Genomic DNA, 12,689 nt, shown 5'->3' with positions numbered 1-12,689 from the left:
TGCTATCTTAGGTACTGTTTGACTCTTTCTCCTTAGCTTCCAAGACTAACTAACTATCCGGGCCCCTCAGATGTCTGTGCCTTTGTGGACCTTGGGCCGGCCCAAATGAACGTGTGACTGCTGGGAGCCAGCCTGCAGTGTTTCTTCAAGTCTATTCAGGGGATCTACCACCTCAGGAACTGCTCATCTGAACGCCTACTAGTACTGTTGTACTCTTTTTTTTCCCCTTAAGCTTACAGGACTGAGAGATAATGATTTCCAGGACCCTTTAGCTGTCTGTGCCTTTGTCGACCTCTGGTTGGCCAGATGAATGTGTCACTGCAGCCAGTCTGCAGTGTTTTTTATGTCTTTTTAAGGCATCTACCACCTAAGGAAACTGCTCTTTTGAACACCCAATAAAACACTTGCGGGCAGTAATGAGGTTGTTGCCGACAGGAGCGTGCGGTCACAGAACATACAGTAGGTCCCACAAACCTCTGAAATGCCACGGGGGTGATGAAATGGCACAGGGGGTGATGAAATGGCACAGGGGGTGATGAAATGGCACAAGGGGTGATTAAATGGCACAAGGGGGTAATGAAATGGCAAAACAGGATAATAAAATGGCATGGAGGGTACTATCTCTAAAAGCTGTGACTAAATGTTTGCAGGAACAGGTGTGATTGGACACATGTTGCGGGCATGGAACACACACCTTGTGGGCGCGGCTGGTAATGGTCAGAAATCCAGTAGGAGCAGGCAGGAGTGGAACACACACTTTGCGGGAGCAGGCGGTAAGGGTCAGAAATCCAGTTGGAGAGGGTGGAAGTTGAACACACACCTTGCTGGAGCAGGCGGGAATGGTGAGGAATCCAATGGGAGGGGGCCGGAGTGGAACATAAACCTTGCCGGAGCGGGCAATAATGGTCAGAAAACAAGCGGGAGTGAGATTACGAAAACAGTCCCGCATAGGGCTCTACTTTTGACTACAATGGATTATCTGAGATTTTTTACCAAACTGATTTTGCATACTATACCTATGTACTGATAGTCCTATATAATGAGACAACTGAGGCCTCTAGCAGTACAGGCCCCTGCTTTCTGTCTCTCACCATAACTAGGTACCAGGCTATCAGGGTCTTATCTACTAATCTGGCATGAAATTACTTTTGCTCTATGACACATAAATGGGGTTAAACGGTTGCGGCGTAAACCCCTCCTGATCGCTCTGCGATGAGCGCAAAGATTCATTGTGTTCTGGAAGACGACCAAAATATCTTAGGAACGTATTAATAGGTGAAAACATTCATTCTTCTTTGTTAAAGGCGTCGGGCAGCTGAGCGGTATCTGGACCTTACAGGAGTGATGTTTGCCCGGGGAGCGCTGCAGCTGCTGGAAATCTCATTTCTCCAGGAATAAACCTCACCAAGAATTTAATAGATCTCATTCTTCACAGACAGCGACCAATGAGGAAAACATCCGGCAATCCATCTTGGCTTTCCTTGGGGGGGGGAGTTAACACACTTGGCCAGTCAATCTCTGACGCAAATGAAGTCTGGTCAGTCCTCACCAATGATTATGAATAGGTCTGCACACATGATGGAATCTGGAGGCTATAGGAAGAGCGTTTGGTTTATAATAGACCCGGACGTTTGCTACCATTATCCTGTTTCTTTGCCCTAAAATGGTGAATGTCTTATACGGTGAAGTGTCCCAGCTCACATCTTACAAGGCAGGTCTGGAGAAAAAAAATGTAAGTGACCATATCTGATATTGTAGTCACTTCGGTTTGCTAAATAAATGATAGGGATTCTTACTGAAGAGCTGTATACACAGCTCCCATTGAACTCAATAATAAAGTTGTCTTCAGTGAGCTCCCTCTGTTGGTTGACTCCATTATTGCAAAAACTGTAGCTATCAAAAGTTATATCACTCAACAATCCGCCACCACATACAATCATGGCCGTAAATTTTGGCACCCCTGAAATTTTTAAAGAAAATGAGGTATTTCTTACAGAAAAGAATTGCAGTAACACATGTTTTTCTATACACATGTTTATTCCCTTTGTGTGTATTGGAACTAAACCAAAAAAGGGAGGAAAAAAAGCAAATTGAACATAATGTTACACCAAACTCCAAAAATGGTCTGGACAAAATTATTGGCACCCTTAACTTAATATTTGGTTGCACACCTTTTGGAAAAAATAAATCAGTCGCTTCCTATAACCATCAATAAGCTTCTTACACCTCTCAGCCGGAATGTTGGACCACTCTTCCTTTGCCAACTGCTCCAGGTCTCTCTTATTGGAAGGCGCCTTTTCCCAACAGCAATTTTAAGATCTCTCCACAGGTGTTCAATGGGATTTATAGAGATACTTCCAGCACCAGGATGCAGTATAAAAACGGGTATATTTATTGATTCAAAGACAGGCTACAACACACGGATAACTCTGACGCGTTTCATGCTTTCGCGCTTGGTCATAGAGCTCTAGTGAGTGGAGCCGGAGGCGGGGCTGGTGGATCCGCGCACAGCTGCGGGAATACTGGGTGAGCGGTCAATCTCTTCTCCTTGTGTTTCAATGAGATTTAGATCTGGACTCGTTGCTGGCCACTTCAGAACTCTCCAATGTTTGTTGCCATCCATTTCTAGGTGCTTTTTGACATATGTTTGGGGTCATTGTCCTGCTGGAAGACCACAAGATCTCGGACGCAAACCCAGCTTTCTGACACTGGGCTGTAAAGTGCGACCCAAAATCCGTTGGTAATCCTCAGATTTCATGATGCCTTGTACACATTCAAGGGACCCAGTGCCAGAGGCAGAAAAACAACCCAAAACATAATTGAACCTCCACCATATTTCACTGTAGGTACTGTGTTCTTTTCTTTGTAGGCCTCATTCCGTTTTTGGTCAACAGTAGAATGATGTGCTTTACCAAAAAGCTCTATCTTGGTCTCATCTGTCCACAAGACGTTTTCCCAGAAGGATTTTGGCTTACTCAAGTTCATTTTGGCAAAATGTAGTCTTGCTTTTTTATGTCTCTTCTTCTCTTTAGTCTGGCGCACACAGACACACAATGCAAAGACTAAGTGAACTTCTCTCCTTTTTATCTGCTTTCAGGTGTGCTTTTCATATTGCCCACACCTGTTACTTGCCCCAGGTGAGTTTAAAGGAGCATCACACGCTTGAAACAATCATATTTTTCCACAATTGTGAAAGGGTGCCAATAATTTTGTCCAGACCATTTTTGGAGTTTGGTGTGACATTATGTCCAATTTGCTTTTTTTCCTCCCTTTTTTGGTTTAGTTCCAATACACACAAAGGGAATAAACATGTGTATAGCAAAACATGTGTTACTGCAATCCTTTTCTGTGAGAAATACTTCATTTTCTTGAAAAATTTCAGGGGTGCCAACATTTACGGCCATGACTGTATTATTGCTAAATCTCAATTTTTTGGGGGGCTCATGTACTATGTCCTTGGCCATATACTATATAGGGTTGCTATTGGGGTCCTATAGGCCTCTTTTGTACATCCGTATGTGTTTAGATTCCTATAGAAGAAAACAGAATCTTTTAACTTTATAAGGGGTTTTGCCATCACGGACGCTTAGGACATAGCTAAAGAATTGGGCAGTGTTTTTTTTTTTTTAAACCAGGGTGCCTCCAGCTGTTGCAAAACTACAGTGTCGGATTACAGTTCTACTGTCCATATGGATGTATGGGCTTTTCAGATATATGAATAAAGTCTAAATTTTTATAAAGTTCTCCTAGTTGATTTACACAGATCAAACTTTTGACGTGTCTCTCCTAAATGACAGGTAACATTTAAATGGGCACTGTCAGATACAAAAACTTTTGATATGTTGTAAAGCATGTATAACCAATAGGTTTTCCAATTGCTTTCATTAGAAAACTTTCAGTATTTCATACTGAATAAGCCAGTCAAACAACTGCCCCCCCCTGCCTGCTTGGACACATACTAGTCCTGCTGTGTCCATGTATCATCACCTATGTCATGGACACACTTCCTTGATTGACAGCTGTGAGTGCAGGGCTCTTAGCTGGAGGAAAAATCCTCCCACTGTCAGCTTGTGTCCCGCTACTGTCAGTGAGGACAAGCTGGGAGTTGTAGTTTTGCTAATGCTAGGGGAGATGTGAGCAGACAGCATACTGAGGGAGGGGGCGGAGACCTGCACAGTAAGGCCACGCCCCCTCCATTTGAGAGGAATTCAGACTAGTGAGCTAAATTAAAAGTGTAATAAGAAAATAAATAAAGGTGCTAGACAAATAAAAATTAGATGTACATGGTCAGGATTAGGTACTGAGTGATATAGTTAAAAACACTTTTTTTTTTTTTTTTGATCTGACGGGTACACTTTAAGGCAAAGTTCCCTGTATTTTACCTTTATGACTGTTTTTTTTTTTTTTAATATATATACTGTGCGTGATCTTCAGCCCCTTTGATAATCCAGAAGGAAGTCTAGATTACAGGAATGAAGCTGCACTAACAATGAGAAGTGCCTGCCTTGCACTTGGTTCCTGTCCTGTCAGCGCTCCCGTCTGCTCATTTGCTTACCGCGGACTCAATCGGAGGATTTAATAGAGAGCGGGACAGCACATAACTCACATTTTACAAGTGGAACTTTATCACCGCGCCCGGTTCACAGGGGAAGGTAATTAAGATGCAAGGTAATAAAAGCTCCGTTTTCAATTATCTCCAACAAAAAAGGATTGTGTTGAACAAGCAGTTCTGCTCGCGAAGTGCTCTGACGCTTTAGATCGGTCTCCATTTATCTACATCTGGAGCTGCAGGACGGGCCTAAGGACACCGGCCGCATCAGATAGAAGGGCAGCCACATCCCTCACCCTCTTCTGACAAGTCCTTACCAACTCTACTCCAGTGTTTCCCAAGCAAGGTGCCTCCAGCTGTTGCAAAACTACAACTCCCAGCATGCCCGGACAGCCAACGGCTGTCCGGGCATGCTGGGAGTTGTAGTTTTGCAACAGCTGGAGGCACCCTGGTTAGGAAACACTGCTCTACTCTGATATTTCTTGGTTATATTTGCTCCCAGGAAAGATGAGTGACAACCAATATGGCTGCCTTTCTTGGTTTAATTCTGCACTGATACATCCTTAGCGCATATAGGGAATTGCCAGTCAGGATTTTATCAATATAAATAAATAGCTGAAATATTTTAAATTAATCCAGTAATTAAAAAAAATGTAAAAAACTAACTAACTAACTAACTAAATAAATAAATAAATAAATAAAACTAAAAAAGAATAAATGGGCAAATGCTGTGAGACAGAGGTTGCTGAGTTGCCCATAGCAACCAATCAGATTGCTTCTTTCGCTTCTCAGAGGCCTTTTCAAAAATGAAAGAAGCGATCTGATTGGTTGCTATGGGCAACTCAGCAACTTTTCCTCTGGACGGGTTTTGATAAATCACCCACATTAATATTTCAGCAGAATAAACATATTGCCTAATATTTGCATTCCTAGGGCAAGATCCCACATCCTATATACACTGTGGATTTTGGGCTGCTGTTTTTGTACTTCAATTTATTTATACCGATTTACACAGCATAAAATCTTCACCACATACATTACGTGTGAACATAATCTAAGGCTGGGTTGGAATTACGATTGTGCAATATGTTGCACATATATGTTGGCGACCAGTCAAAAATGAGATGCTGACATACATGTGCACATACAGGCATGGGCCCCATAGACTTTAAAGGGATACTCCGGTAGAAAACTTTTTATTTTTTTTTATTTTTTTTAAATCAACTGGTACCAGAAAGTTAAACAGATTTGTAAATTACTTCTATTAAAAAATCTTAATCCTTCCAGTACTTATTAGCTGCTGAATACTACAGAGGAAATTATTTTCTTTTTGGAACACAGAGCTCTCTACTGAATCATGAGCACAGTGCTCTCTGCTGACATCTCTGTCCATTTTAAGAACTGTCCAGAGTAGGAGAAAATCCCCATAGCAAACATATGCTGCTCTGGACAGTTCCTAAAATGGACAGAGATGTCAGCAGAGAGCTCTGTGTTCCAAAAAGAAAAGAATTTCTTCTAGTATTCAGCAGCTAATAAGTACTGGAAGGATTAAGATTTTTTTAATAGAAATAATTTACAAATCTGTTTAACTTTCTGGCACCAGTTGATTAAAAAAAAAAAAAAAAAAGTTTCCCACCGGAGTACCCCTTTAATAGCCTGAACATAGTCATCAAAGACTTTTTTCAGGTCTTTTCCTGCATGTGTACTTGTATGAACTCTGACCCAAAGCTGCATCACATCGCACTTTTGAGTCAATACATGTAGAGATGAGCGAACTTACAGTAAATTCGATTCGTCACGAACTTCTCGGCTCGGCAGTTGATGACCTTTCCTGCATAAATTAGTTCAGCTTTCCGGTGCTCCGGTGGGCTGGAAAAGGTGGATACGTTCCTAGGAAAGAGTCTCCTAGGACTGTATCCACCTTTTCCAGCCCACCGGAGCACCGGAAAGCTGAACTAATTTATGCAGGAAAAGTCATCAACCGCCGAGCCGAGAAGTTCGTGACGAATCGAATTTACTGTAAGTTCGCTCATCTCTAAATACATGTATATGTGAGGGAAAGGGAAAGTACTGACTGTAGTCAGTAAGTTGACTATATCTGACAATTAAAAGGGGATATGCAGGAATTGATACAGAGATCTAATTTCTTCCCAACACAGCATCATCCCTGTTCTCAGGTTGTGTGTGGTATTACATATGTCTAATAGCCCCTGAGGAAGAGGTTGGTACCACGAAACATGTAGGGGAGACATTGTGTTGTGGTTTTAACATAACTTACGAGTCCCATAGTGCGGCATACTGCAGACGCCGCCATATTTACGTCAATTCTATACAGGAGAGCTTAATAATTCCTTGGAGGGACTGTGCTGGAGTTTTTAATACACTCTTTTTGGACCTCTTAACAAGTCTACTAATAAAAGTGACGTTTTAAAGGGGTATTCCAGGAAAAAACTTTTATATATATATATAAACTGGCTCCAGAAAGTTAAACAGATTTGTAAATTACTTCTGTAAAAAAATCTTAATCCTTTCAGAACTTATGAGCTTCTGAAGTTAAGGTTGTTCTTTTCTGTCTATGTGCTCTCTAATGACACGTATCTCGGGAAACGCCCAGTTTAGAAGCAAATCCCCATAGCAAACCTCTTCTAAACTGGGCGGTTCCCGAGACAGGTGTCATCAGAGAGCACTTAGACAGGAAAGAACAACCTTAACTTCAGAAGCTCATAAGTACTGAAAGGATTAAGATTTTTTAATAGAAGTAATTTACAAATCTGTTTAACTTTCTGGAGCCAGTTGATATAGAAAAAAAAGTTTTTTCCTGGAATACCCCTTTAATATACACATATGTAATTAAGGGGGGACTTTTTGTTTAGGGGTTTATACCCCGTCACCTAGGTGACTGGATTTTGGTGTTTATCATTGTTTGTACCCTTTCCCTGCCTTGGGAAATTGGTTTATTGGTATTACAACTTGGCTCCATTTACTTCAAAAGAACTGAAATGCAGAACACCCAATCAGAGGACAGGGATGGTGCTGTTTTTAGAAGAAATCAGCTTTGTTTTTCTGGATGACCCCTTTTTGCAGGAGGTGCAGGGATTTTTTTGTTCTTTCATCATCATTCAGATGTTTGGGGAAAAAATTGCAACAAATCTGCAACATGTGAATATAGTTTAAGGTACGTGTCTTCTAGGCTGCGTTCACACGGCCGTCTAGACCTGTCCCATTCTTTTCCCGTCAAAAATAAAAATGGAATAAATAAAAAAACGGACAATAACGGATGCAAACGGATGTTATCTTGTTGAATCAGTTTGTATCCGTCATTGTTCAGTTAATAAACAAAGACTTTTTTTTTCTTCTGAGCATGCTCAGAAGTAAAAACGGATCAAAAAATGGGTTGAAAAAACGGAGGCAAACGGATGACATTAAAAGCTCATGCGTTTTCCATAGACTTCAATGTTAAATTTACTGCATCCGTTTTCTTCCGTTTTATTGACGGGAGAAAAAATACTGCATGCCCCGTCTTTTCTCCCATAGAAAAAACTAAAACGGAAATGAGCGCAGACTGGTGCAAACGGATGTGAAAGGATTGTAAAAAAAATCCCATTGACATCAATGGGATTATTTTACAACCGATTGTAATCCGTTTACAAGCAGCAACAACGGAACCTAAAAAACGGGGGGGGGGGACAGACGGCCGTGTGAACGCACCCTTACAGCACTGCACCTATGTGTTTACCATCAGGAAATAAACCAGAATAAGGGCTCATTCACACTACGAGCTGAGATTCCCATCTGTAGCGGGCGCCAGTGGAACACACCGGGGGTAGGACCGCTCTGAAATGCGCCGTCTCTATAGATGGCAATGCATTTTTGAGCAATCTTCACAGAAGGAATGAACATGTTCTGCCATGGAAATTCTGTAGTGTGACTGGTGCAACAGAATCCCATTGTAAACAAATGCAGGCTGGCGCACCGTATCTTCCTCAGCGGAACTCCGGAGGGGAATTCTGCTTGGAAAAAATGTAGTGTGAATGGGCACTAAGAATGCCTGACATGAAGTATAATGAATGGAAGGGGACCAGGCCAAAAAGAAGAGACAATAAGCAAGTAATTTTTAATGGTTTTGATGGACCACGACACAAGTTTTGATAAATCTCCCCCAAATTATTTTACAAAGTAGCAGGGCCTTCCATTTCCATTAAAGGGGTACTCCGCCCCTAGGCATCTTATCCCCGATCACTTAGAGCGTCGGGTTCAGTGCCAGAGGCTTGTGACGTCACGGCCGCTCCCCAATCGTGGTGTCACGGCCACGCCCCTTCAATGCAAGTCTATGGGAGGGGGCGTGACGGCAGTCACGCCCCTCCCATAGACTTCATTGAAGGGGCGTGGCCGTGACGTCACGAGCCTCCGCCCCGTATCGCCAGTCATCTGGCACGGAGCGAAGTTTGCTCTGTGTACTGGATGACTGGGGTGCCGCAGCCAAGATCGCGGGGGTCCCCACGATCTGACATCTTATCCCCTATCCTTTGGATAGGGGATAAGATGTCTAGGGGCAGAGTACCCCTTTAAGTACATGTAGGTATTAGAGGGGGACTATAAGCCTGTTATTCTAATCTTATACTACCCTTTACATTACACACTTGTATGATAGAGATGTAGCAAAGCAGAGCTCCTCCTTTAGCAAAACCCATGGTGATCCTACAATCTATAGTTCTCCATAGAACTACAGGAAAGCCTTAGACTACACAGAGTGATCACATAAAGCCCTGCTATATCTGTACACAATTAACTCCTCACCCTCCCGCTGGATGGACTGAACATAGAGCTGTAGTGCTCCCCGGCTTTAAAGGGTACCTCTCATCAAATAAACTTTTGATATATTTTAGATTAATGAATGTTGAATAACTTTCCAATAGCATGTTAATGAAAAATATGCTTCTTTCTATTGTATTTTTCCCGATCAGTCCTGTCAGCAAGCATTTCTGACTCATGCTGGAGTCCTAAACACTCAGAGCTGCCAGCCTGCTTTGTTCACAGCCAAACAGGCTGTGAACAAAGCAGGCTGGCAGCTCTGAGTGTTCTCCTTTGTGAACAAAGCAGACTGGCAGCTCGTAGTGTTTAGGACTCCAGCATGAGTCTGAAATGCTTGCTGCCAGGACTGGTAGGGAGACCCCTAGTGGTTATTTCTTCAAAGTGGAAAATTAAATAGAAAGAAGCATATTTTTTTAATAACATGCAATTGTAAAGTTATTCTGCTTACATTAATCTATAATATATCAAAAGTTTTTTTGATGAGAGGTACCCTTTAAGAACTACTGTGAGGAGCAGCCATATTAGGAACATAACAAAGCCTTTAAATGGGCACTCTCATTAAGTTTTCTATGTTTTATTTGTGCTTAAAAAAGCTCAAGAGCACATTTCCCCCCATCTTTGGACCGAAGCCCAAACACAGGAAGTGCAGCCTGTAGTGCAACCAACAGCATATGGCAATTAAGTGTGAGAGGAGCTATGATTGGATGATGCTGGACACACCCCCCCTCAGCACTCCAGACTGCACTTCCTGTGTTTGGGCTTCGGTCCAAAGATGGGGGAAAATGTGCTCTTGAGCTTTTTTAAGCACAAATAAAACATAGAGAACTTCATTTTTTTAAAACAAAGTATATTTGAAATATTTTTTATTTACCATAAAGAGTGCAATAGCAAAAATTAGTTTTAATGAGAGTTACCCTTTAATAACAGCTGGAGGAGAGACCTCCAACCCAACCAGAAAAACGTACCGGCATATGGATGGAAAGCATTCCTGCAGCCCCTTCTTCTTCAGCAATGATCCTTCCAGAGAGTACATTATAATATCCATAACCTTTAGCATAAAGACACAAAAAACAGTCAGCAGGTGTAGAACGTTTGTATGGATGTAGCAGAGCTAAATTTGTATTTTATTGCAGTGATTTTGCATTATGGTAAGATAAAAGGGTATGCACACCTCTGACATGCCATACATATCTGGGACCCTCACCTATGTAAAGAAAGGGGACCCTGACCTGCCTGAAGAGCAAAGAAAGACTGATGTAGAGGCCATATATGTGTGCACTCTCTCTATTCATAGAAGTAAATGGAGAGAGCAGCCTGGTGACCTCTCACTGTCCATCTGAATGCAGCAACCACCTATTCAGGCGGGTTGGGGATCCTTTAATCTCCCAGAGGTGGGACCGGCACTTATCAGACAGTTATGGTGTATCCAGTGGATATGCTATAAATATCTAGGGAAGACATCTCTCTTTTGGTTGTTGTATTAGGTTTGAAGTACACAATGGAACATGATGGACAAGGCAGGAGATGTGCGACTGTACAAAGTTAGTAGTAGTAATAGTAGTAAAGAATGAAACATGATGGACAACGCGTTTCAATTCTGCTTTTTCCCGGTACAGTGACAAGCTGAACAAAACGGAAGCAAAACGCGTTGGAGGGTGAGGTGAGGTAATACTAAGCACCAATGAACCGCTTATTAGGGTGACTTCACTTTGTAACATTTAGGTTTTTGTGGTTCCATACATGTGTATTACTATATTTTTTGTGGTTCCATACATAAGTATTACTATATAACCCAGTGACTTTTTTATGACCCTTGTTATAGCTTATTTGGGGCATGATACAATATATTGCTTTATTACAGATGTACTTGCACTTTATAACTATATCTGCCAATAGCATATCTAGTGCAGCATTTAGAGGTTTATTATTTATATAATACTCATGCTATTATGTATACATGTCCTTTACTATTAGTCTGACAGACGTACAGTCATGGCCGTAAATGTTGGCTCTTCTGAAATTTTTCAAGAAAATGAAGTATTTCTCACACAAAAGGATTACAGTAACACACGTTTTGCTATACACATGTTTATTCCCTTTGTGTGTATTGGAACTAAACCAAAAAAGGGGAAAAAAGCAAATTGGACATAATGTCACACCAAACTCCAAAAATGGTCTGGACAGAATTATTGGCACCCTTAACTTAATATTTGGTTGCACACCCTTTGGAAAAAATAACTGAAATCAGTGGCTTCCTATAACCATCAATAAGCTTCTTACACCTCTCAGCCGGAATGTTGGACCACTCTTCCTTTGCAAACTGCTCCAGGTCTCTCTTATTGGAAGGCGCCTTTTCCCAACAGCATTTTTAAGATCTCTCCATAGGTGTTCAATGGGATTTAGATCTGGACTCATTGCTGCCACTTCAGAACTCTCCAGCGCTTTGTTGCCATCCATTTCTGGGTGCTTTTTGACTTCTGTTTCGGGTCATTGTCCTGCTGGAAGATTGGATGCAAACCCAGCTTTCTGACACTGGGCTGTACAGTGCGACCCAAAATCTGTTGGTAATCCTGAGATTTCATGATGCCTTGTACACATTCAAGGCCCCCAGTGCCAGGGCAGCAAAGCAACCCCAAAACATCCTTGAACCTCCACCATATTTCACTGTAGGTACTGAGTTCTTTTCTTTGTCAGCCTCATTCCATTTTCGGTGAACAGTAGAATGATGTGCATTTATCAAAAAGCTCCCTGAGCCTGCAGGACAGCTTGAATATCTTTGGAACTTGTTTGGGGCTGCTTATCCACCATCTGGACTATCCTGCGTTGACACCTTTCATCAATCTTTTTCTACCGTCCATGCCTAGGGAGATTAGCTACAGTGCCATGGGTTGCAAACTTCTTGATAATGTTGCGCACTATGGACAAAGGCAAATCTAGATCTCTCGAGATGGACTTGTAACCTTGAGATTGTTGATATTTTTACACAATTTTGGTTCCCAAGTCCTCAGACAGTTCTTTCTGTTGTCCATGCTTAGTGTGGCACACACAGACACACAATGCAAAGTCTAGGTGAACTTCTCTCCTTTTTATCTGCTTTCAGGTGTGATTTGGATATTGCCCACACCTGTTACTTGTCCCAGGTGAGTTTAAAGGAGCATCACATGCTTAATACAATCTTATTTTTCCACAATTGTGAAAGGGTACCAATCATTTTATCCGGACCATTTTTGGAGTTTGGTGACATTATGACCAATTAGCTTTTTTACCTCCCTTTTTTGGTTTAGTTCCAATACACACAAAGGGAATAAACACGTGTATAGCAAAACAT

The 12,689-nt window shown here is 41.8% G+C and overlaps 1 protein-coding gene across 2 annotated transcripts in view; it reads right to left on the bottom strand.

Annotated features, from left to right (window-relative positions):
• Positions 1-12,689, bottom strand: part of WDR7 (WD repeat domain 7) — a 479,768-nt gene that overhangs the window by 109,939 nt on the left and 357,140 nt on the right. For both annotated transcript variants that reach the window (XM_056544810.1, XM_056544818.1), the window contains one exon: positions 10,327-10,409. In XM_056544810.1, the coding sequence (XP_056400785.1) occupies positions 10,327-10,409 (83 nt within the window). The remainder of the gene's footprint in view (positions 1-10,326; positions 10,410-12,689) is intronic.

Source organism: Hyla sarda, chromosome 1, assembly GCF_029499605.1.
Source record: "Hyla sarda isolate aHylSar1 chromosome 1, aHylSar1.hap1, whole genome shotgun sequence".
NCBI classification, from domain to species: Eukaryota; Metazoa; Chordata; class Amphibia; order Anura; family Hylidae; genus Hyla; species Hyla sarda.
The sequence above is the reverse complement of the archived record's forward strand: the minus strand, read 5'-3'. Positions and strand labels throughout refer to the sequence as shown.